Source organism: Callorhinus ursinus, unplaced genomic scaffold (genome assembly GCF_003265705.2).
Source record: "Callorhinus ursinus isolate GAN/ISIS: 27379988/994484 unplaced genomic scaffold, GSC_fseal_2.0 scaffold25, whole genome shotgun sequence".
In the NCBI taxonomy this organism is placed as follows: Eukaryota; Metazoa; Chordata; class Mammalia; order Carnivora; family Otariidae; genus Callorhinus; species Callorhinus ursinus.
Genome location: NW_027397087.1, coordinates 4,019,019 through 4,046,391, shown reverse-complemented (window position 1 = coordinate 4,046,391; position 27,373 = coordinate 4,019,019). Strand labels below are relative to the sequence as shown.

General features: G+C 37.9%; 1 protein-coding gene across 7 annotated transcripts in view; it reads right to left on the bottom strand.

The window, feature by feature from the left end:
- CDIN1 (CDAN1 interacting nuclease 1) overlaps positions 1-16,330 on the bottom strand; it is a 203,364-nt gene extending 187,034 nt beyond the window's left edge. Inside the window, exons 1-3 of one of the 7 annotated variants that reach the window (XM_073876767.1) lie at positions 15,814-16,330; positions 12,414-12,524; positions 5,986-6,099 (exon numbers count right to left, since the gene is read on the bottom strand). In XM_073876767.1, coding sequence (XP_073732868.1) covers positions 5,986-6,035 — 50 coding nt within the window. In that variant the 5' untranslated portion in view covers positions 6,036-6,099; positions 12,414-12,524; positions 15,814-16,330. The remainder of the gene's footprint in view (positions 1-5,985; positions 6,100-12,413; positions 12,525-15,813) is intronic. The other 6 variants (XM_073876769.1, XM_073876766.1, XM_025884398.2 and 3 more) reach the window with 6 other exon arrangements.
- Positions 16,331-27,373: the final 11,043 nt, after the last annotated feature.

The following is a 27,373-nucleotide window of genomic DNA, read 5'->3' as shown; positions in this document are numbered from 1 at the left end:
TGGAAACTAAATTTTCTTCATTAAATCTACTGAAGCAGATATTAAAAATGCATTTAATATACTGGCGATGGTCGGTGGGCACCGCTGACTGTGACAGGCCGGTTACTGATGATGTGCCGTCAGATGGCCTTCTCAGCAGGCGTCTGGGTCTCAGGCTGCTGAAGGACAGCAATATCTTCCCTTGTGTGTAAGCTCTATTCATCTCCCAAGTATTTACTAAATCACAGGCCTCTGCACACATAGCCCACGTTTCAGAGTATGCTAACAAATGATGGATGGCCTCGTCAATTCATTATGTCCTGAAAGCATGGTTTCCTGCCATTCCAATCATCAAACCTCAGTGCTTCAGAGCTGATCAGTCCCAGGGAATATATTTTGCAGGCTCGATTAAAAGAGTAGAAGTTCTTTCCATTAGAGGCTCTGACACTCTCCCCCCAGCTGTTTGTTGCTTCTAACAATTATTTGGGCAGAATATTCACTAAGCTCAGACAATATTCAGGTAATATAACACTGACAGGTTTTTTTTTTTTTTTCTGTTTGCTAAGATGTAATTTACCTATGACAAAACAGTTGAGATATTTAAGAGTGAAATTTGTGTTTTAAAATAATTTTCCTTTTATGTACAGCAAGAAAAACCTTTAAAATATTTTATATCATGTAATATTTTAATGTAAAGGCATTAGTGGATACATTTCAAAGGAATTTTCAAGGGAATAACCAGTCTCTAAATCATCTAAACCTTTTAAGACAATAATTCATGAGAGTTCTGTTAATTATAATCTAGATAAAGGTACAAACTACTTAAAAATTCTTCTGACAGTTCCAAAGTTAGATAATAAGAGTTCAACTTGTCAAAGAAATAAACCTCTTAAAAGAAGATATATTTTCATTTCCAAGGTTATATATGTCAGTTGTCTTTTCTTTAAGCCATTAAGAACATTTTTATTTTTAGCTATGGCTTATCTATGGAACAGAAAATAATAGCACACTCATACCTTTCACTCAGAAACAGTAAACTTTATAAATAAACGGACAAACTTACCACAACTAAACAGATAGCTGAGCTTTGAGGAAATGGGGTAGTGTTAAAGAGCGAAACAAACTGCTATAAATAAGCTCCTGAAAATGCTAAAAATTAAAAAAAAAAAAAGTGCCAGACTCCCATTTAGCCAATAGCTAGGTAGGCTCTGAAGTACCCACAATCAGCATAAGCTCTGCCATTCACCTCAACCTTGACCTCAAGATTAAGCTCACTTTTATTGCGCACAAAGGTCACCTGTATTAGGTCAAAATTCAAAGTCCCTTGTCAGAAAAGGTTGATATATTCCAACCTTTTCTTCTCCATGCATCAAATTTTTCATGGTAAAGTCATATTCAGCAGACAGTATATTCAGCAATTTATTGTGCCATTGTAATACAGTGCAGAATACAATTGTCCAAAAAGCTGTAACATGAATAAAATATTTTTCATGACAATGTACCAAATCTAGACTCCTTACACACCCTTAACAGATGAAATAAAACTAACCAAGTCTCGTTTTCACACTTCAGAAGAGTTATAAGGAATTGTCCTCAAAATACATTCCATAGTACAATTATGACTTTTCCATTACCTTTGGCTACAGGCACTATTTTTCAGAGTATCATTCAAATTTTTAAGTATTATTATATTATTATTATTATTTTTAAGCACAGTGATTTCTAACCAGTTTTAAAACCTTTATTCCAATCTGGTCTAAGTAGCTTAAGTGAAGTATGAAGTAGGTCTAAACCTAAAAGCCTCTCCTCAACCTAGAACCTAGAAGATATGCTCTACAATAAACAGAATTTAAAAAGAAGGGGAAGAATTACTATCTTGCCCAATTCATTATTATTCCGATGATATGATCAGCAGAACTGCACAAATAAGATAAATTAAGCAAATTCTTTGCAGGCAGCATTCTAGGATACACTGTAATTAATAATAACCAAAGCCTTAAGGGGCAATATTATTCTCTGGTTACAAGACATTTGTGTTTTAAATTTTTCTTTAAAAAGTTTATGCAATTTCTTTGTGTTTACCACAAGATCTTTTCATAATCAGTATTAGTAGCATGAATAGATTTTAAGATTGTTTAAAAAACACTCATTCTTCAAATTTATTAATACCTATATTAAACACTAAAACCAGTGTTTAAAACACTAAAACCAGTGTTTACACTCATATTATGACCTGGAACATCCCACAAAATCTCCATGCCCTGGAAGACTTACACCTGAACTCACATAATTACTGGACTCCAGCTAGTTCCTGGTGGCAGAACCCTGACTCCAAAACTGGTATTCATCCTAATATCTTTCATAAATTCATAACCACCTTGCTATCAAGGTAGGGCAGGAATATAAAAGTATTCCAGAATATGGAAGTTTATATTTGAGGAATAATTAGACAAGAAAATACTTAAAAATTTTCAGGTTTTAACGTTCTCACTTACCCCGGGGGGGGGGGGCGGGGGGGAAGAAGAATCAACCTAAACCTACATATCCTCATCTGTCATCCCAAAAAATATCCCATCTTGGTTGCCACTATCATCTAAGGACTTTACTGTAATTGACTAAAAGTAGGTTTCCTATTATCCTGGGAGTAAATGAACAACACTTTGGAAACCTAGAAAATAAAGGGGCTGGTTTTAGGCAAAATTTTTTCAGTTCTGATGTCCTGAGTCTAATTATTATTAGCATAAATACCATTGCAATCAGCATCCTTAAATCAATAATGGTAACAATAACAGAAACAGCAAAAATTTATTCAGCACAGTATTAGGAACTTTGCTACTCATTTTATATGTACTACCTCATTTCAAGTTCGTAACAATCCCATTTTATAAATGAGGCACCAAGACATGAAGAAGTTACCCAAGGTCACCAGCAAGTAACTCATGAAGCCAGAATTCATATGTCTATTTCCAGAACCAAGCTCTTTAAGCCAATTTATAAAACTGCCTTTACAACAAAAACCTGAACCACCTTCTGGAGTTCCCAATAATGGGTTTTGCCTCCTATCGATTTATAAAATAATTAACCATAAGCAGAGAGAGCTAATAAAGCACCCAAGGTCAAGCACAGGCTATGACAACTCTGCCAAACTCAACACCACCTGGCCAGCCCACTCATGTGGGCCTATCCCCACGAAGAATTTCTCTTGTTATTCTAAAATGCATATATTCTTGCCTAATGTTAATTTTATTGTCCATTTGTTTTAGCTATACACTGTCATATTACTTTATTACTGACACTTTAAATGTAGAAAAGAAACATATTTGAACACGGGATAATTGAAACTTTATAAAATTGTACAAAATCAAATTATAATCAACTGGGTATCTTCCCATTTGTTTTTCATTATAATTATAGAGATGCCTTATTTTCTTTTTATACTGGAGTGACTGCCAACTGAAGACGTAACAGCTAAGCTTGAAGTTTCTCAAAAAAATAATTTCTGACATGATAAACCCTCAGGTATACCATTGGAACATTTCCAAATTCCTAGAGAGAGAGTAAATCACTGTAATATCCCTAAAGTTAGCTAATTAATCTATTTCTGAAAGGAATCAATTTTCCTTAAATGAGACATACATATGTGGCTTTTTTTCTTTTTTAACCAGGCAGCACTTTTCTCAGGTCAGTTCAATCAAATGTCCATTATGATATATATTATAATACCAATAATATACTAGGTACTGCTAAGGCTCACAACTAGCATTTTAGTTCCCACATTAACTATGGTGGGGAAAAAATATATGTATCCTCTCTTTAGAAAAAAAAAAAGGGGGGGGATAGCCCAACAAAAATACTGTAAGAATAAATAAAATATAGATGTAAGCATTTTGAGCCCTTTTAGAAAAAAAGCGATAAAAAAAAGAATAAACTGGGTTAAGAAAATTCTGGAAAAGACATGTTATAGGGCCATAAGGTACAATGCAAAAGTCTCAAATTGGTGATGGTATGCAGCGGTGTGGGGGGCTTAAGAAATGCCTTTGGTGGCAGTGGGGAGAGCCCAGATTTGTCACACGTTAGCCAATTTCTGTGGTGTAAACACTCCTGCCGTGGCTGATATTAAGCTACTGGATGTGAGGTCACAGCTTGTAGAGTCAGGAAAAGATACTTATCAACAGCTCTCACAAGCCAGAAAGAGCCTGCTCCAGCACCCACTGGCTGTGGGCCAAATTCAGCCCACAGACTTGTTCTGTTTGGCCAGGAAACCATTGGCCCACAGGGTCTTTAAAAATTCCAACAAAGTGACAACATTTAAAACTCAGAATATTTCTTCTAAAAAGTGAGATAGAGAGCTGCTTTCTAGAGAATAAAAGACCCAGCAGCACAGGGCATAAGGTGGCAGTTGCCACATTAGTACCCACGACTGTCCTTTCCCTTAGCCACGATCCCAACCAGGCCAGCTTCATTCATTCACTCCTTGTTGGTACCTGCCTGGCCCCTCAAGAGACAGAAATCTGAGATCTGGTTAAAGAGCACAAAGGGAGAGTTTGACCTCCAGATGTGTAACTTTGTTCAAATCACCTGGTGGCACTCTTCCCTCGGTTTCTGCATCGACAACATTAACTGATTTGACTAGATGGTGGCTAATTGGTATCTCAATCCAACACTCTAGAAGTCACTGAATCTAAAATAATAAGAGAGGTATGCAGGTTCCTCTGGAGAAACTTTTGTGATTTGCACCGGAAGAGTCTCCAGCATGTCCACCACAGTGCAAATAAAAATTCAAACGTTATAAACTGGAGGTTAAATGTATTTTATTTTTACATATGTATTTTAGTTGGCCTCAGGAAATAAGAATCCAGATAATGTTGACTTCACCAGTTAAGAAATGATGTTTGTGAGCTATTTGTTACATCTAAACTGTAAGAGTCTGTGGGGTTTTTTAATGCTATACAACGAAGAGTCTCTCTCACAGCCCCAGTCCATTTACTATCGTAGCTAAATGGGGCTTGAAGTGCAAGTTAATTTCAAATTTTATTAGCTTTCCCTACCAATATTATCAGCAAAAACAAATAGCAGTGTAATATACCTTGAGCAAAAGATGGTATCAGCTTCGAAGAGTTATAGACAGAAACAAAAAAGAGGAAAAAAAATCGCCAGTCTAATTTCACATGTGATTGTAGGAAGATGCATTTAAATGACGCTTTACTTTCCCACGTTCCACCTACCAAGAAGGCTATCCCTACAAAGAACCTTATTCCCCTACTAGTCTTAAACACCATTCTATAAATTAGAGAATCTCAGGAGGCTAAGGTGTGGCACAGCCATGAGTGACAAACCACAAAGAGATTTCACTCTGTATTTCTATTCATGCTGGCCCTGGAGTTGGGTTCCCACAGCATTCCTAGATTAAACATCCCCAGCTCTGACCCTCTGAGAATGATCACAAATATTCATGACAAACATAATTCATGAGTTTGAGAAGTATAAATCTGAATCTTTCATACCACTAGCCTGATTTGGGGAAGACCACATCAATCAGCTACTAAGTGAGCTTAACCAAACACCTGCACCACAAAGCTTTAGACCTTTGCCATCCTCTCTAGTGCTCGCTGCATGTCTGGAGATTCCATCAGTCATGAAGTGATAACCCTGGTAAGTATCAAGGGAGTGCTATGCCTCCTATTTCCTAAAACAGGATAAATACAAGATCAGAGTTTACAGCTCATCCTTTCTTGAGCTTGGAGCAAAGGACAAGTCTCAACAATAATAAAAATAAACATGTGAGAAATAGAAGAGTTATGTTGGAGGGGAGAGAAGGGTGACAACATACCATGTATTTTTAAACCTTAGTCTTGTAAATGACTACCACTCCCAGGACATCCTCAGAAAAAGCCCAAGCTTTATACGGAATCACTCCAATTAGCAGGTGCCAGCACCTGGTCAGGGAAAGACCCAGTACTACTTATTTGACTGAATAACAGTATCAAAAAACATGAATCCACTTACTTTTTCCTCTGCTTGTACTGCTTTCTCAGATTCAAAATATTTATTCCCATGGTCTTCAAGTTATTTCTCTAAGTTTAAAAGTTTTCAAACATTTTAAGCAGCTGAATCTCAATACTGAAAACACATAAAGGAAATAAGGAAATAATTCTTAAGATATTTTAATATTTTACTTTGGACAGAAAATTGCAGACCTCTCCATTATCTCAATGATACTGCAGGTATTTATCAGGTCACGATTTGAATACCAAACTTAGGTTAAAAGACAAATAAAAAAACTTTATGCACTGTCCTGAAACCAGAAGGAACAGAAAAGATCAGCCCTCAGGCAAGAGAAAGCGCTTGAAAAAGTTGACAATGTCAATCCTGTCACTGTTCCCTGGCAAGAAGGAAGCTTTGAGTTATGAAGAAGAACTATTAACTCTTAAATACATTATATCAAGATGCCTCCTGAAAGGTAGGGATGGAAAGAAAAGTAGAGGCAGGTATTTAGTACCCCAAAGTGGCCAGGAAAGGTTTGGACTTCTGACCAAAGGCACAGACTGCTCTATGCTGTCTTTAATACACAAGGCACAGACTGCTCTATGCTGGTCTCGAAGCCCATGGAGCAAGCAAACCATCCTGGAACTGGCTGTGTGCTCTGTTCCCCTAAGAAATGGAGACTCGTCTTTCAGTTAGAAGCTGTACCCCAACACCTTTACTGTGTTCACTGTGTACCAGCTCATGGTAGAAGAAATCTAACAGCAGAAAGAGAGAAAGACACCTTGAATTAAACATTTGAAAACATTTCCTCTCAGGAAAAAGCCAACTGAAAATAAAGGAAAATTTATTATTTACCCATCTCCCATATCATTTTCACACCGGTATATAACTTTTATATGTTAAGGTCACTTTTCCTACTTAACTCTGGAAAAGTACTTGTATATTGATTGTTTTGTTTTTAAGGAAAATTCAATCAATATGGCAAAACTGCACAAAAGGTGTAATAAAAACATACTGGTAAATTCAGTCAACATTTGCTGAAAGTCAAATAATGAGATATTATTACCCTAAACATCCATGGAACATTTTTCTCCTAGGGAGATATATAATTCCTCCTTATTGTGTCTGTAAACATTCTGATATGAGTTATTACTTAGTAGACTAAAGTTTGATGTCTGAATATAGACTTTAAAATGAAGTTAATAATCTAATAACATGAAAACTTCCCCCCTCAAACTAATAAGAAATAGCATCAGCATGGGTTCTTCTCAAGATAACATTATCTGAGGTTTTCTCCAAATACTCTTTCATAGAAATTCAAGCTACTTTTGCAACTATGCAAATCCAAAAAGACACAGATATCTGATCAAAGCACAAGGTGCCATATCCTTAATAAAATAACCTTCCAGAAGAGTCTTTAAAGCTAGGTGTACAATGCAACAACAAAATAAAAACCTGAAATCTTATGAAATAAAAAATCATATTTTAAAAGATGACTAAAGGAAATACATGAAATAACCATATTCTTTTCTTAGGCCACTTTTTAGGCCAATTTCTTTTCCAATTTGCCCTAAAGATCAAAAAAATACTCCTAGATATATTTCCTAAGTATATGAGTACTATTTTTGAAAGTCATGTAAATTAGTTATATTTCCTTAGCAAAACCACCAAAAGAATTTCCAGCCCAATAAAAGGCTGATTTTTTTCTCCCTTTACAAGCTAGTCTCACCCATTATTCTGGAACTCAGGTGCACCACAACATTATCAAAAGAATAGAAAATTGACCACAAATTGAGAACGAACTATCAGTTCAACTTTGAGAACAAGGCAAATAGGAATAATCTTCCAATTTAAGTAAATCACTACTAATTATAGACTGTAATGTGCTACTGTAATTCTTAAAAATCAGTGCATCTGGGTTCAAAAGTTTGGTTTTGTTTTTTTCTAAATGACATTATATATTACTATGAAAGATTTGGAAGACAAGTTTCTGATATCTGGGCCATATTCAACTAATGATTAAATCCATGTGTTCAGAGCCATATAATCAACTGATCCGTATCAAAGCAAAATTTTGTTTTATATGTTTCGGAAGGTTAGTACTCAGACATTTCTTCTACTGTAGGCCAGCTACTAAATCCTAATAATAACCATAATCATATTTACCATCCATTAACTACTTATCAGAACGTCTACACTATGCTAAGTGTTTTACATGCCTTATTTTACTTAATCCTCACCACAGACTTAAGGAACTGAACGGCAAAGGCAATACACAGAGTAAGAGTCTGCAGCCGGACCCTGCCTGGGTTTGAATCCCTCTTCTACTTCTTAGCAGTGAAGCTCTGTCCCTTTTTTTTTTTTTTAAACAGATGAGGCAACTGTGACTCAGACAAAAGTGGCAAAACCAAGTCATTCCCCAAGAGCAAATTGTTATAGGAAGCAAAAAACAATGGAATACAAGACTCCCCATGGATCAAGAGAACAGCTTAAAATGCATCACTGGAGGTGGGGGGTAACATTATTCAGAAAAGGGTAACTGTAGTCAACAGCAGCACCAAAATAAACTAAGCCACCCTGAACAAAGGTAAAACTTAAATAAAATTGTGCTTGTCCCAAGCAAGTCCCTTAGCTACTCCACTCCTAACCAGACCAGACCCTAGGTCCACCATCAAGTACCACTGAGTTCTACCCTGGCAAATACACAATACAGCCAGCCCCAACTCCAGTTCTCAGGTAAAAGTAGGTGAAGATCTCAAGAAAATGAACCAACTCCATTGGTTTAAATACAGGGAGCCCAGCCAAACAAGTTTTTAACTACTCCTTGTGAGATTTATCTAGGAACAGCCTCATATGAGTAAATGGTTGCCTATACTATGATCCAGGAGTGGAAAACAGTAGATATTGTGGGCCAAGAGAGAAAACATACTTAAGAACGGGGAAGGCACTCTTAGAAACAGCTGAGCCAGAATCTCTAAGGGAAAAGATATAGCAGCAATGTAAAGACACTTACTTGCTTAGAGATGTATGGTATCAAGAGTTTGACTTCTGACTCGTTAGTATAGGCATAAATAGCAACCAAATAACTAATGCACGGCAAGGGAACTCAGGGAAAAATTAAATTTGTGCCAAAGGGCTCAGTTTACCAGCAAAACAATTTCTAACCAAGGTATATCTCCTCAAAGAAACCCACTTGATTCAACATACATGTACTAAATGCTCCACAAATTCTTTGTGGATTCTGTGATTCTAATAATTTATGGCTACTGGATGTGTCTTAAACTCTCTCCTCAGACTACAGGTTATTCAAAATTAATGACTACAATGTCTTATCTGTTTTCTAAAAAATACTCGAATAGTGCCACAGACATAGTGAGCACACAGTGAATTATGACAGACCAAATGCCAAGAGAGGTGAATGAACTGCAAGTACCAGTGAAAATCATGGGCTGACTGTGTGATGGATTGTTTCACATGAAATGGTGGTAATAAATGATATTAGCTGAAAGAGTATTCCAGTGAGAGAAATAGAAAATCACCATTAGGCAAATACCGGTAATAACAATTTCAAGCAAGAACCACTGATGGATGCTTATATCAACAGAAAAATGTGATATGAGAAAAAGAATATTTGCATAGACTCAAAGGATATCCCCACAAGGTAATTATTGGAAAGGGAATAGTAGTAATTTTATAATGGAGAAACTTGGCAGACATCACACCTTAACCAAGTGAATAAGGTTAACCTCACCAGCAATAAGACATAAAAAGTCATACACCCCGATATGATGTACTGAGAAGGGTACAACAGCACTTCTGGGGGTATTTTTGCCAAAAAGGTTTACCCTCAATCTAACCATGACAAAACATCAAGTACAAACTTAGGGACATTCTACAAAATAATTGGCCAGTATTCTTCAAAACTGTCAAGATCATAAAAGACAAAAAATAATGGTAAGGAACAGCCACCAACTGGAGGAGCCTAAGAAGACATGACGACTAAATGTAATGTGTGATCCTGGAATAGCAAAGAGATGTTAGTGAAAAATCTAGCAAAAGTTCAAAACAGGCCTATAGATTAGTTAACCGAACTACATTAAAATTAATTTCCTGATTTTTATAATTGTACTATGGTTATGTAAGATGTTAACACTAGGGGAACCTAGGTGAATGGAATATGGGAACTCTCAAAGAATGACTAAAATCAGATACATATGTAGTGTTTAGGTAGGAAAAAAAATGTAAAATATAACCTGACTGGGTTGGGGGCTTCTACCTGAATAAGGAGGTCCAGGAAATAAGCTGGGAGATGCAAATCAATGAATGTATCCTCAGCGAGTACTTAAATACAGTATGCCCTATATTCTTGGGCCCAAAGGGTCCATTACCTGTAAAACTGCAGATCAGAAAAGAACAGAAGGAGGGTGACTTTTGGAGTTGTACAATATTAGACACCATAAAGCCCTATCCCTTCATTTTAAATTGAACGATTATATAACCAGAGGGTTAAGAGGACTGCCCAGGCTCAACCTAGTGACTTGTAAAGACATAAATTTGTAATTTCAGTGAAAACAAAGAAGTCATGGATAAGTGAGGCTAGCAAGTAGAAGCCACAGTGAGTGTATGGGGGGGGGGATTAAACCACATCTTTACCTTTGAGCTAGACAAATTAAAAAATTAATAAGAAACAAAGCCACAAAGAATCTAGAAGGAAATTTAGGTGAAGATTTAGTTTTCATGTCTTAGGACAGGACAGGACTTTCTCAGCAAAAAAAGGATAAACTTAAAGTTAAGCATACAAAAAATAGAAAAAGGGGCACCTGGGTGGCTCAGTCAGTTAAGGGTCTGCCTTCGGCTCAGGTCATGATCTCAGGGTCCTGGGATTGAGCCCTATGGCGGGCTGCCCGCTCAAGGGGGAGTCTGCTTCTCCCTCTGCCTCTCCAACCCCCAACCCCCACTCACGCACGCTCTCTCTGTCAAATAAATAAAATCTTTAAAAAGAACTTTAAAAAAATAAAAAATAGGGGCGCCTGGGTGGCTCAGTTGGTTAAGCGACTGCCTTCGGCTCAGGTCATGATCCTGGAGTCCCGGGATCGAGTCCCGCATTGGGCTCCCTGCTCAGCGGGGAGTCTGCTTCTCCCTCTGACCCTCCCCCCTCTCATGTGCTCTCTCTCTCTCTCTCTCATTCTCTCTCTCTTTCAAATAAATAAATAAATCTTTAAAAAATAAATAAATAAATAAAAAATAGAACAATATTTAAAAGCAAACAACTGGGAAAATATCTGCAACAGATATGACATGTAAAGGATCAACATCCTTAACATATGCAGATCACTAAACAATAACAAATCAATAAACAATAATAGCAAACACTCCAATATAAAATTAGACAAAGGACAGCAGGCAGGTAATTCAAAAACAATAAAGTTAAATGGTGAATAAACAACTGGGGAAATACACAATGCATTATAATAAAAAATGCAAATTACAAAATGTCACTCTTGACCAATCATACTAAAGATTAAATAATGACACTCTTTAATGCTGGCCAAAGTTGTAGAGACAAATACTCCCCTGCCCCGGTAGTAATAGGATTAGTATAATCTTTTTTTTTTTTCTTTTTCTTTTTTTTTTGAGAGGGAGAGAGGCAGGGGAGGGGTGAGGGGAGAAGCATAGGGAGAGGGAGAGGGAGAGAATCTTAAGCAGGCTCCAGGCCTAGCTCAGAGCCCAAGGGAGGGCGGGGGCTCCATCTCACAACCCTGAGATCATGATCTGATCTGAAATCAAGAGTTGGACACTTAACCAACTGAGCCACCCAGGTGCCTCAGTATAATCTTTTTGATACTAATTTGTCAATATACACCAAAATCCTTCAAAATATACATATCCTTTGATTTGAAATAGCTCATAGTTGTCAAAGTGTGGTCAATGAACTCCAGTGGATTCCTGGAGTCCCTGAGACCCTCTCAGGGGTCTACAAAGTCAAAACTATTTTTATGGAACTAGTAAAACGTGACTTACCTTTTTCCCTGTGTGAAATCTGCATGGATGATACAAAAACAATAGTGGGTAAAACTGCTACCCCTACGCATAAATCAAGGCAAACTATTCTAGGAGTCACTGTAAATTTCACTGCAACACACTTCCAGGAAAAAAAAAAAAAAAAAAAAAAAAAAGCCAGTTTGGGACTCCTGGCTGGCTCAGTTGGTAGAGCATGCTGACTCTTGATCTCAGGGTAGCGAGTTCAAGTCCCATGTTGGGCATAGGTTTACTTAAAAAAAAGGCCAGTTTCACATAAGAATATCTTAAGATTCACTTATTAATTTTATTAAATCTCAACCTTTGAATACACATCCTTTTAACATTCTATATGACAAAGTAAGAAGCAAATACAAAGCAAATCTACGGCATATCAAAGTATGATGGCTGACTCAAGGGAGAACACTTACATGATTGTTGTAGAGCTGAACTAGCCACTTTTTCCATGGGACAACTTTTTTACTTGAATGAGCAATGAACAAAGTATAATTATTTAGATTTGGGTATCTGGAAGACATTTTCTGAAAAATAAACAATGTGAGCCTGTCACTTCAAAGAAAACAATTGATAATATTTGCTGCAATGATAAAACTTGAGCTTTCAAGGGAAAATTCAAATATTGGAAAACTCTGCATCCATCACCATAAGCTTGACAGCTTCAAATCTTACATACTTTTCTGATGAGATCAGTGGGGATATTAATGAACATGATTTTTTGATAATGTATAATGAAAGGTGACAACATTTGGAAGATTTGCATAACTCACAACCAACATTTTACAAACAAACAATGCATGGATGATAAAAATCATTCATGGGTGAAAGATCCACTCAAAGTTCAAGACAGGCCAGTGGACTATAATATAACAGAGTGAAAAGCTCCATGATATGGTTCACATTCTACATTGTAATTAACCTTTGAGAAAATACCAATTGTTAGGTTTTATGTACTAACAAAAATATCCACATTATCTAAAAAGCCTATTAAATTATTCTTCTCTTTTCCGACTGCATCTGTCTGAGGCTAGGGTTTCTTCATATTCTTTAATCAAAACAACATCTTACAACAGGTTGAATACAGAAGCAGATGTCTTCCTTCTATTTAAGACAGCCGCTAAAGAGATCTGCAAAAGTGTAAAACAATGCCATTTTCTCACTACTTTTTTGAAATGTTATTAATCATAAAAATATGTTAACACAAAATGGGCTTATTATTGTCATTTTTAAATAAATTAATAAGATTTTTTTTTAATTTCCCAATTTTAATTTGTATTTTGGTACATATCAACAGATGTAATCGACATAAACAAAAGTTCTTTGGGGTCTTTGAGGCTTATTTAGAGTATAAAGAGATGTGGAGACCAAAAAGTTTGGAAACTACTGATACAGTCACTCTCACATCTGTGAATCTAAAGTAAGAAAATAAGCAGAAGACTGGGCATTATATAACAACTGTATCAGAAAATTAGAAAAACAAAACTTTTGACGTCCAGTAATAAGAAAGTGGGTGGTACATATAGAATGTGATATTATTATTTATTTGAAACAAATTGTGAAGAATTTTATGAGAAGTGCTCACAATATGTGAAGTAAGAACAGGAAGACCTACAAACTATATTAGTAGTGGCAGTATTACACTGCAAAAAAGACTACAAGGAAATATATAAAATGTTAAAAGAACTTTTCTGGGCCATGCAATTATGAATACTTTTTATTTTCTTTACTGAGCATGCACAACTTTTAAAATCAGGAAAATAAAACTTTAGCAACTTTTTAAAAAACATTTCCGTACTGGGGAGCCTGGGTGGCTCAGTCTGTTAAGCTTCTGACTCTTGATTTCAGCTCTGGTCATGACCTCGGGGTGGGGAGATGGAGCCCTGAGTGAGGCTCTGCACCTGGCATGGGAGTCTACTTAGGATTCTCTTTCTCCCTCTCCCCCTCACACTTCCTCTCCCCCTGCTCCCCAACCTCCACGCTCCTGCACATGCTCTCTCTCCCTCTCGCTCTCTCTCAAATAAAATCTTAAAAACAAAAACAAAACCATTTCAGTACTTTTTTAGAACTCCGTGTAGGCAAATGCCAACAAAAAATAATTGTCACTTTTATTATTATTAATATGAAAACTAATCCAGGCAGCTTAGTGTAGAATTCTGAACTGAAAGTTAAGAAACCTGTATTCTACATTGTTTTGCCATTAAACATCTCTGGGATTTTGACAAGTCACTTAACCTATTTGAACCACCAGAAATTATCTATGAGGTCCTTACCTGACTGACTCTCTAGTAAAATGATCTACCAAATCTAAAGGTTGTTCAAGGCCTTTGCAACAACCACCTAGTGTAAAACGGTGCCGTAACGAAAACTGTGAGGTCAACTCCAAAAACCACACTGTTAATAGAATTTCCACTCAGGCTGCTAAATGACCCTTTAATCCCTTCTTTTGCAGAGTAGTAGTACAGACTCTCTAAAGTTTCCAGGGGAAGAAGAGTTAGTTATTCCCTGGATGGTATTTGGGAAAATTGAAAAATATCTGGCCATATCATGAATAAGGACAAAAACAAAGCACATAAGAGCATAGGCAAGACAGCATGGTGCCCCTAAGGAAGGGCATCCTTATTTAGTGTACTTCCTAAGTCCTCCATAAGCATATGGGGAGGTTACCTCTTATGGAGATGAGGTGACAAGGGAAAAAAAAAAAAAAGAAAGAGATAAAAAGAGGTGGGGAAAAAGAGGAGAGAAAAGGGAAAGAAGCAAAAATACAGTAGTAATATGAGAACATAACAAGAGCTCCATCTTCAAACTGCCCAAAAAAATCTACCTATTCCCTCAGCTTTCCCCCCATTACATTGTTCATTGGCAGAGCTGGCAAGAGATAATGAAAGAAAATTAAATTCCAGTTTGTCAATTTTGTTCCTTGTTGGCAAGTTTGATAAAAGTCTTAAAAACTATAAAAGGAAAACTATTGCCTTTAATTATATCTGGAAAATATTAAAAACATTTTACAGATGAGGAAAACTGACTCCTTCAAAAAACAGGGGTCATAAAAGACCTTTAGTTTACTCTTCAATTTGTACTTTATTAATACCAATTATCCAGTAATCTCTCTTTCTTCAAGGAAACACTTCTTTGGTGATATCTGTGCAAGGGTGGGAAGTATGAAATACACCTGGAATGTGTGTGTATATATATATATATTTTTTTTTTTTAACAACCATATATGTATATATATATATGTATATATGGTTGTTAAAATGGCCAATCTTGACCCAAGAGTGGAATCCCTAGGGCACCAGACTCTGGACTGACAAACACTTGAGATCACCTAATTGCATTAGAGAGTCAAAGTTGAACAGTAGGAGGCCCCTTTAGGCCTGTGGTCCCTTGTTTGTTTCCAGGGGCCAATCGAAAAGGGTCTTCCATTTCCTCCTTCTGAATCTAGAATTTGTATTTCCACTTTGAGAGGGCCCGGCCACCTATCATTCATTCCTAGTATCTGTCAATTAACCAGACATTTAGGAAGCACCTACTATGTGCAGCCATCACATAGAACACACCAAGTTTTCAATAAACGTTTGTGAACTTGAATTTAATTTCAAGGTCTTGGGAGACTGCCAGGGATTCATCCATTTAAGAGTCTCCTGTGGAAGACAGGTGAAAGAGGAAACCTTTTCACATCCTTGATCTCCCAACACCAGACACTCTTGTTCCTCCCCGTTCATGTGCGACACGTGGCTCCTAAGCGCTGGCTGGGATGCCCAGGCTCAGCTGCTGCGGGCAAAGCGCTGTGCGAGTGGAGAGACGGACACTTACCTGGGGAACCTCTGCTTCAGCTTCCTCAGGCTCTGCCTGGTAGGCGGCACAGACACTAGGCACTGGGCTATCTCGTCGTACTGGGCTTTGGTCAGTATCATGTTGGGCCAGGGACTGGAAAGTGGCGGGGACAAGGAAAACACACCCTGGGCTCCAGCAGCCTTGGTGCCGGGAGACGAGGGGTGGGCACACAGCGGCACGGCGCCGGGTCCTAGTCTTCTTTGGCTTGTCCCTATACCCCCTTCACCACCAGCGGCACAGCTTAGGCTTCACCCGGCTGCTCCGCGACGGGGGCGGGCTGTAGACCCGATTGCCCTACCTTGGCTCTCTGAGCAGTCTCAGTGGGCCCGGCCGAAGGCAACCGGCCGCCATGATAGTTAAGGGCAAAACGACCAGGAAGTAGCTGCCGTCAGCAGAGGTGGCGCCTAAATCGCTGCGGGCTCCCGTCCAGGCAGTGTCCACCAGGGATCAATCTCGTTCGTTTGCTGAGTTCACTCTCCCGGCTACCAGAAGTCAGGGAGCCCTAGCGCACAGACCCGGCGGCAGAGCATAAAGGTGCCCCACCATCCTTAAGCCTGAGCCCCGGAAAGAGACTGCTTGGGCGCGCGATTTGAATACGCTTCCAAACGCGCCGTTTTAGCGCAGCTCCAATCGGAGGCTAACAAAGAAAGTCGTCTTGACCCAAGTCTCTCCGCACTCTGCGAGCGGGAACCTGGCAGTTAATCCCCACCGGGATAGCGGTAGACATACAGCTTGGCTTGTGCTGAGAAGTCCGACAACTTCTGCAGCTCGAGTGGAAGGCACTTTTGGTCATGTAGGGACACAGAATAGAAAACAAATCCGACATCATCCAACAGCCCACACAGTAAAGCACATAACTCTCACTCCCCAGAGTTAGGTGCTTACGGACTGAAATCAATTCTCACTCCTTTTTGTATCTTGACCTCTCAGAAAATAGTAGGCGCTCAAGAAATGTTCGGAGAAATGAGTCACTGAATGAATTTCTGTTTTCTTGAGGTGTTGTAATAGATCTCAGCCCTCCTGAGGCAATTTATTAGGACATCAGCCCTTTAATCCCTTTAAAAAAGTCTGGTTCGGGTTGCCTAGGTGGCTCAGACGGTTTTAAATATCTGCCTTCAGCTCAGGTTCTTATCTCAGGGGCCTGGGATGGAGCCCCACACTGGCTCCCTGCTCAGCACGGAGTCGGCTTCTTCCTCTCCCTCTGCCTCTGCCCCTCACTGGTGTGTGCTCTCTCTCTCTCTCAAGTAAATAAATAAATAAATAAATAAATAAGTAAGTAAGTAAGTAAGTAAATAAATAAATAAATAAAATCAGGTTCTTAGAAGGCCATGTGTTTTCTTTTCAAACTTTAACATTTTAAGCAAAGAAAAGCTGTTTCCATTTTAAAGTTTTTGTTTTGTTTTTGTTTTTGTTTTTGTTTTTAATCTGGAATAAGGCCTGGGTTGGAAATTTAGCTTAGATATGCTTTCTCGGATAAATGTCTTAATCCATCTAAGCCTTAGTTCCTTTGTCTGTAAGATTGATTTTTAATTCATGGCCTAAGAGAGTGTTACTTTTTGGTGTAGTAATTAAGCATTAATAGTTGGCAAGACCATAATTAACATTAAATAAGTTAATCCAAGGAACAGAAAGATTCCTTAGCGTAGTGTCTGGCAGATAGTCTATGTAAGATAAGTAGCCTTTGTAAGACCACTTGACAAATGATAAGTCCCATGGACGTGGCTGTTGACCAGGTATTGTTTGTCCTCTACACATTGACTCACTTAATCTTCATAATTTCCTATGAAGCAGATCCTATTGCCATTATCATCCTCCTCCTCCTCCCTTTGGTGCAGGGTGAATAAACTGAGGCATAGAAAGGTCAGGGTAACTTTCCCAGGGGTCATGAGAACAAGTAAGCAACAGGGGTAAGAGTTTAAACTCTCAAAATTTGGTTCCAGGGTCTGTGGTCTTGCCAACTCTTAATTCTTAATTACTACACCAAAAAGTAACACTCTCTTAGGCCAAAGGTTAAGGAACTTTTTTTTTTTTTTTTTTTGAAGGGAACAATCTCCATTTCAAAGAACCTTTTAGTCCAGGCTTTAAAAAAGCTTCACCACTTTATTTTCCCAGGCATCTCAAAATCCGGTATCAACAGTGAATCCTGAATTTAGCAACCCTAGTTTTGTTTTATTTTGTATTTGTGTTTAATATTTACATCAGAATGGTTTCCCCCCATATGCTTTGCATCTAGCCCTGGTTGTGTGACATTAGTACATAACTATTTATTTATGGCAGCGTGTCCTGGAGTTGCCACCTGGCTAGTTTGTTGCTGACCCTGCCATGACTTTTACATGAAAGCTAGTTGACGATAAGCAGACACCACTTGATCCCCCATTCCTTTCTCCTTCCCCACTTCACTCTTTGCAATTCACAGCCAACAGATTTTTATAGAAAACATCAGTTCAAGGATGTTTGCTCTAGTTATTTTTTATGGTAACTCGTCTCTCTGGCTCTTGTCCTGCATTCACCCTCACAACGGTTCAGGACAAAGCCGGGTTTGTTTTTCTGGTTTTTATTTTTAACATGCTGGCAGTTTAAAATTTTGACCCAAATCCAGTAGATTGTTTAAGAGTTAGCGCCAAGGGAAAAAGCACAGTTATGTTGTTGTTTTCATTGGCAGTGACAGTAGTGTTGTTTATTAAGTACAAAATAGAAGCAAAGCAGAAATGTGGTCGAGGTGGTGGTGGTGCTTAGGTGTTTTTTATTTATTTATTTTTTTACACGAAATGCTCGGGGTAAGACCATTAATCCTTTGAGGCTCCTTTCTCCCCCCGACCCCCCCCCCCCCCCGCTTACCCTCCTCTCCTCCATTCTGTCCCATCTCTCATGGAGTGTGATGACACTCCATGCCCCTCATCTGCCATATTCCTTCTAGAGCTGCCTGCCTTTCCATTTCTGAAGTTTCCCTACTGTTTCTCAGTCAGTCAGTCAGTCAGTCAGTCAGTAACACCAACCACCTACTAAGTAAAGTAGGTCATGAAATGAAAACAATACCAAACTAAAAACACAAAGAACTAGCTACCTGTTTCAAATCAGTCATAAATTGTGTGGCCTTGACCCAGTGACAGCCTCTCTGATCCTGACTGCCCTCATTGTAACCCGAAAAAATGGAACTTTATAGTTCTGATAGGGAGAAAGACTCTACGGATATGAAAAATGTGTATGAAATCATAGCAAGAAAATGTGTCAAAGTGGGGAGCAGTACAGCTCCCTCAAAGAACCTCCAGCCCTGAAAGATGGGCTGGAATGAATGGCTTGACCAGATTTCTTTCTGCCAATTCCTGGACGCTGTGAATGATGAACAATTGTAAAGGAGTGTGGGGTTGGCAGGAAGGCATCAGAAGGTCATTTCAAGAAGAGTGCTAAACACAAAGGACTAAAAATAAGAATGAGCCAAGTCACGCGCATGGGAAAGTTATTCTGACCGGAGCAAAGAGTTCTAGGCAGAGTGAAAAGGAGTTGAAGATGCTGGACCTTGGAAAGAGTCAGTCTCATTTTTAAACAGTCTGTTGTTCACTGAATCTGCCAAATCCAATGCATGTTTTTTAAAAAATAAATACTGACATATTATTTTATTATATTTTAATGTCTGATTCTATTCATGGAAACTTGCTAAAGTCATCTCATTGCTTCTTTTGAAGAAAAATATTTGAAGTTTACTAACGGAACAAAGAAGGAGTTAATATTTAAGCACCTGTGATGCTCGGACCTTATCCCATTAGTTCCTAATTTATAGGTTAAGAAACTGAGGCTCAAAGCGAGTAAAGGAGTTGCCAGTTAAGTCCCCAAACCGTGATTTGGATGCAAGCTAGTCTGACTGTAGGGCCTCGTGTTCTCCATCACAGTGTACTTGTAATTCAAAAAGGAAAAACTCTTTGATTGAACTATCCTTAATGAGCATTTATGTTCTGAACTAGCTGGCCACTTTCTTTGGCCACCAGCAGTGCCTGCTGAAGAAGCAGTGACCTTCAATTTTGACATTTAGCCAAACACACTCTAAAAAAAAAAATTGTTTGCCCTCTTTGAATAGAAGAGATTGCATCTTGTTCTCTTTGCCCTGTGAAGTACCACCTAAAGTGATGCATCTTTTGAAAGCAAAGTTTACATTTCCATACTTGCCGTCCATGAGTGACAGGTCATTTTATCCTGGTCCCAACATAATGCAAGCACTTAGTAGACAGTAAAGATCAAAATAACTCAGTTGTTGAGGCTTGCAGAAATTACTTTAACTTAATGACTTGAGGAAAACGAAAGAAAAAATACAGAAGGACATTCCACACCACGATGGTGAAGCGGTTAGAGAAGACCAAAACCCAGATGTTTGGTTGCTTCATGAAAGTCAGTGGTGAATGAACTCCTAGTTTGTCAAACCAGGTAGGCTGATTCCAGAAGGAGTTTGTGGTTGGTGGGGGTATCCACTGAAGACCTGTTACAAACAGAACCGGTGTCCTGAGCACACATCATTCAGAATGGCATCTCTGCAAGTCTTTGTTATTCAATAACACTAAGAGCCCGTTGCAGGTGGGGTGGGCGGCACTTACCAAAGGCAGGCACCATGCTAAGCACTTTACACACACCTATCTTCCCTTAATTCTCAGATCCAAGTTCAAGAGGTAAGTTCTATTATTAAATCCATTCTCCAGGTGAGAAAACTAAGGCTTAGAGAGGTGCTTTCTTATTTATCTCATCAATTGTTTTACAACATTTTAGAATAGTATTTCTCACACTGTCTGCCTTGAGGGTTGTTTTCCCCCAATTTTCCACGGACAAATACTACTATAAAATAAGATAAAAATGAATTACCCCAAAAAAGAAATTTAAAAAGACAAAGACATATAAAATGCAAGCCCCCAGTTGGTTATTATGAGCGTCAATGTACTTAACAATTAACCTACCAAATTGCTATAAAAGGGTCTAAACGCTTATTCTCAGTTTCTGTACTTTTCGCATCAAAACATGTAAGAAACCCTTTGAGGACCAACACGGTTTGCTGATCACATTGTGAGTGGTACTGTAGTAGTACCGTCGAAAGCCACCATCGTAAGCCAGGTATGTGCGAAGTGTAGGACATCACACTTTCATGTACTCTTAGGTAGAAGTATAACCTGTTCTTTTTTAGATTTCTAAGTATCAATCATCATTATTATTGCCTTCAGTCTACTGTTTTTAGTTCTTCTCAAGTGATGTATATTTATTAAGATTAGCAGTGCAAATCCTTACAGGCTATTTCATGGTGTTAACCCTATGAAGTTAACGCCGTGTGTTTTTATGGCATAAAACCTAATTTCTTCTTTAAATTATAAACCCACCAATCAGAGTTTATATACCTCTTCTGTTCCGAATCAGACACAGAACACTACTGGCACAGGATAAAGACTATTAATTGGCATTTACACATGTACTATTAACACATTTGACAAGGATGAAAAACAAAGTCGTGTTTTCACAGGGACAACTTTGTTTGAGTGTTTGTGTGTTATAGTAAAGGGAGGCACGTGAACATGTTTCTTGAAGAAAGACTGAAGCCTCTTAAATTTTCTCCTCAGGCTCATCAGGGACTTGTGGATAATTTGCAGGCAATTTGTATCCCCTTTTCCTGCAGGACTAAACTTCAGATGTAATTTCTGCAGTTGTCAATCACTCTTTTTGTCCCACAGACCATTCTGCAAGAATATATCATGGTTCTGAAGGTTTTCTCACATTTATACATTCAGGAATTGAAAGAGACTATGCTGGTGAAGTAGAGGGTTTCTCCTGTAGAAAGAAGAATGAGAGGCAAGGAATCAAGTCTGTCCTTAATAAGCACTTCTTTCAACATAAGCTGGAGTTGGAAGTGCATGTCAGATGGAGATTAGCTCTAAGTCTCTTCATTTAAAAAATTACTCTCTTTTGCCATCCCACTGGGTTAGACTTTCAAAAGAGCAGGCAAGATGCCAGTCAGGATGTATAACACTTTCTTTCTCCATGATTGATAGAAGGAGAAGTTAGGGGAGGGAGTTCCTTCTGAAATAAATATAAAGATTGTTATAATAATAATAGGCTCCTTCATTTTGAGCAAATGAAAACATATTACATGCTTATCTAATGTATTGCCATCAGAGAATCTATAACTGGCATTCTCATACCTACTTGACATATGGGGAAACTGAGATACAATATGGCTTAGAACTTCAACCAATTTCTTTAGATTTCACTTTTAAATGTGAGGCTATAAAAATACATCTTTCTTTTTATACTTAATTTCTCTTTTCATGATCATCAAAGAAACATATGCTCCTTGTAGCCAACAACACAAGATCAGATACTATAAATTATCCTTAGTCCCATCACTTGGAAGCCATGATTGTAACCATGTTGGCATTATTTCTTCCAGTCATTTTTCTACAAAGCTTTTTGTTTCATAGATAAAAATCAAACTGTATATACAACTTGAGTCCCGCTCTGTTCACTTTATGTTACAATTATGAGCCAAGATATTCTTATCAACACTTGGCAGTTTTGACCTTAGTTTCCTATTAAGAGTAGAGCAGCAGGTTTCTGAAGTTAGGAGATGAACTCTCACAAGGCAAGTCCTTGAAGGAGGTCCTTGGCATAACCAACACAAGACTGGGTGGTCCTTCAGTGTCAGCCATGAGCTGCTATTCCAACAATGTGGCAATGATGCAATGGACCCTCTGGAACCAGGCAGAGATTTCTGTGACTTGACTGATGGGCAGCTTTCCTGAGCATTCCATTCACAGAACTATGATTGAAATCATGTCAGTAAGCCTCCTTCCATGTGGACATTCTGTCAGTCAACATGTTGACACAGGAGCCAGCGGGTAATTTTTTTAAAGATGGCTACTGGTTATATCTGAACATTCAGATTCATTACAGCCCTTGATGCAGGGAGCAAATGTTTTGCATTGCCCAGAGGACAGTCACACTGGATGCCTATCTTCATGCCAGAAGAGCTTGGGTTTTCATTTCACTTTCAAACAGCACTAAAAGGTTTAAGTTGGTACAGAGATGAGAAGGGATTAAAGGTAATGGTGTGGGCAGGGAGTAACAGATGTGGGGTCTTAAGGTACAGTTAAGCTCTACACACATGTGCATACACACACACACACACACATATACACACAATCTAGTTTTACAAAATAACACTGGAACTGTTTGTATAAAACTTTTAAAAACATGATATAAATGTTCTTAAAATCCAAAGCCCAGTGTAACTCATTTATGCCAACTCCTCTTAGGAAAATACGGACATCCCCCAAAACTCATTCATTCATTTATCAGATATTTACTGAGTGCTACCATGCACCAGGCACTCTCCTGGGCTATGTGTATAAGCAACATATAGGACCGACCAAGTTCCCACTCTCAAAGTTTATATTCTTCAATAAGATTGAATTTATCAAAAAAGTATTTCATGCTCCAATTTAAAAAAGGCTAAAGAGACATGGCAACTCAAAGCAATATGTGACAAGACTGGATCTTGTACTGGGATGTGGGAGGCGGGGGGAAGAAGTGCAAAAAAAGAACATTATTGGATGAACTCACAAAATTGGAACACAAATGATAGATTATATTTTATTGATAGAAAACATATTTTTTAGATATTTTATAGAAATATGTTTAAATATATATATAAATGTATGCATAAATATACCCCAAATGACCCAGAAAAAATAAAGCAAGGAAAGAGAGTAAATGACAAATCAAAATGGAATAAAATTCAATAGTAGGTGAATCTAGATACAGGGTATATGGGCATTTGTGCTCTTCTTATTTTCTGCAATTTTTATTTTGTAATGCTTTGATAAATTTGAAATTATTTTTAAATAAAATATTTTTAAAACCTATTTCACTTTTTTTTAAAAAAGATTTTACTTATTTATTTCACAGGGAGAGACACAGGGAGAGAGGGAACACAAGCAGGGGGAGTGGGAGAGGGAGAAGCAGGCTCCCCGTTGAGCAGGGAGCCCGACACGAGGCTCGATCCCAGGACCCTAGGACCACGACCCGAGCCAAAGGCAGACGCCTAATGACTGAGCCACCCAGGCACCCCAAAACCTATTTCACTTTGTAAAATGAATGCAAACACAAAGTCCTTAAATCACGTGGCGAGCTCCTGTCAGTCACGTATGATTTATAGACATTTGATTGACATGCTGATTTTCTTGGGACTTCAAAGATAGGATTATATATATGAAATCTATCTTAAATATATAAATATCCCGTTCACTGCGTAATTGTCATTCACACTCTCTGGGCTAATAAACACCCTAAAGATCTCAGCTATGTGATAGACACAGGAAATGCCACCAAACAATCCCTTTAGAAACATCTCTATCTTACTTCTTCCCTTTCTCCTCAAGAGTCAGATAGCTTTCCCAACCTTCTCCTACTCTTTCCACTCTTCCCCTCACCGATGTTTACCCCGATAAAACTCCTGCCTGTTAAATCCTGTCTTGCATCTGTTTCTCAGAGGACCTAGACTAACATGGCCCCCTTATCTTCAGAAGCACCCACATAGAACTGGAGGTTACATCCTAGTCACCTTACTGCATTTGGATGTTTCCCAAGCCTTCATCAGCAATACATTAGAAGTGATCCCCCAAGAAGGCAGTCTAATCTAGTATTTATGACACTAGACTTTGAAGTCAAAAGGACTCAGGTGGAAGAATTAGTTCGATGATCTTAATATTTAATGGAATCAGATTTCTACCCTAGTGATATACATATTAGATAGTAATAGACAGACTTCTTCTTCTTCTTTTTTTTACAGGCTTCTCTTTTTTTAGGTACCACACAGATTTTCTTCATTTCTAAAGACAGACAGCAAAGTAACTAGATGTAAACTTCCTTGGTTGCAGTCAAAATCCTTATTTGCTTCCCCAAGGAGATGTAAATTTATACTCAGATGACCTGAATTAACTTTTAGCTGTTTCTGTGATTCTTCAGACTTAAAATCACCAGTACTATCTTGGATTTCTTCATTTACACAAATGACTAATCCCTCTTTGGTTCTCTCTTGGAGACTAATGCTTATTTCAGTCTTGTCCAATATATAATAACTCCTCTTGCCTGGATTTGGGAGTCCAGAGCCATGTAGCCATTTGTGCACCACACATATCTTGAAATTCTGAAGGCATCTCAAACACAACTTTTTAAAAATGAAGCTCATTTTTTTAAAGATTTTATTTATTTATTTATTTGACAAAGAGAGACACAGCGAGAGAGGGAACACAAGCAGGGGGAGTGGGAGAGGGAAAAGCAGGCTTCCCGTGGAGCAGGGAGCCCAATGCGGGGCTCGATCCCAGGGTCCTGGGATCACAACCTGAGCCGAAGGCTCTGCTTAATGACTGAGCCACCCAGGCACGCCAAAATGAAGCTCATTTTTATATTCTTTTAGGTATGCTTCTTGGAAATGGCACTATCTACCACACATCCTTTCCATCCTTCCTTGGTGATAGCCAATCACCAAGTCCTACCTATCACTCTGAAAAATATGCTACTGTCACTATATAGGTCCTTTCATTATCTTCTGAGGTAAAATTATCATATAACCTATGTTTTGGTGTACAACATTATGATTCAACATCTGCATGCTCTACAAAGTGGTCACCACTAAGGTGTGGTTGCCATCCATCACCATACAATCGACCCCCTTCGCCCTTTTGCCCATCCCTCACCCCTCTTACCCTCTGGCAACCATCAGTCTGTTCTCTGTTTCTATGAGTTCATTTTTGTTTTGTTTTGTTTGTTCACTTTTTAAAGATTCCACTTATGAGTGAAATCATGTGGTATTTGTCTTTCTCTATCTGATATATTTCACATAGCCTAATATTGTTTAGGTCCATCCATGCTATCACAAATGGCAAGATTTCATTTTTTTATGGCTGAGTAATATTCCATTATATATATATATATATATATATATATATATATATATATATATATATCATCACATCTTCTTTATCCATTCATCTAGCAATGATATTTAGTTATTTCCATATCTTGGCTATGTAAATAACGCTGCAATGAACATAAGGGTGCATATATTTTTTTGAATCAATGTTTTTACGTTCTTCAGATAAATAGCCAGAGTGAAATAGCTGGATCATAGGGTAGTTCTAATCTTAATCTTTTGAAGAATCTCCATACTGTTTTCCACACTGGCTGTACCAATTTATATTCCTACCAATAGCATAGAAGGGTTCCCTTTCTCCACATCCTTTCCAACACTTGTTATTTCTTGGCGTGGCCGTTATTGTTTTTGGTAACAGCCAGTCTAACTGGTGTGAGGTGATATCTCATTGTGGTTTTGATTTAGATTTTCTTAACAGTTAGTGCTGTTGAACATTTTTACATGGGCCTATTGACCATCTGCATGTCTTCTTTGGAAAAATGTCTATTCAGGTCCTATACCAATTTTTAAATTAGATCTTTTTTTTGTTATTATTGTTGAGTTGTATGAGTTCTTTATATATTTTGGATATTAATCCCTTGTCAGATATATGATCTACAAAAGTCTTCTCCCATTCATTCAGTTGTCTTTTTGTTTTGATAATAGTTCCTTTTACTATGCAGAAGCTTTTTAGTTTGATGTAATCCCATTTGTTTATTTTTGCTTTTGTTTCCCTTGCCTTTGGAGTCAAAGCCACAAAAATATCTCTAAGACCAAAGTCAAAGAGCTTACTATCTCTGTTTTCTTCTAGGAATTTTATAGTTTCAGGTCTAGCATTCAAGTCTTTAATCCCATTTTGAGTTAATTTTTGTGTATGGTATAAGATAGTGGTCCAATTTTGTTCTTTCACCTGTGGCTGTACAGTTTTCCCAGCATGGTTTTCCCAAAAACAAAGAGACAGTCTTTCCCCATTGTATGTTCTTGACTCCTTTGTCATAAATTATCCATATATGTGGAGGTTTAAATCTGGGCTCTCGATTCTATTCCATTGATCTGTGTGTCTGTTGCTAATCCCATACTGTTTTGATTACTATATCTTTGTAGTGTAGTTTGAAATCAGGGTGCATGAAACCTCCAGCTTTGTTCTTCTCTCCCAAGGTTCCATACAAATTTTAGAATTATTTGTTTAGTTCTGTGAAAAATGCCATTGGAATTTTGATTGCAATTGCACTGAATCTGTAGGTTGCTTTGGACAGTATGGACCTTTTAACATTATTAATTCTTTTAATCCATGAGTACTGAGTATCTTTCCATTTATATGTGTATTCTTCAGTTTTTTTCATCAGTGTCTTATAGTTTTCAGTATCTAGGTCTTTCAACTCCTTGGTTAAATTTATCCCTATTTATTTTATTCTCTTTGGTGCGATTGTAAATGGGATTATTTTCTTAATATTTTAATGGAATCTTTCAGGGTTTCTATATATAGCATCATGTCATCTGCAGATAGTGAGAGTTTTCATTTTTTCTTACCAATTTGGATGCTTCATATTCCTTTTCCTTGCCTAATTGTTCTGGCTTGGACTTCTAGTACCATGTTGAATA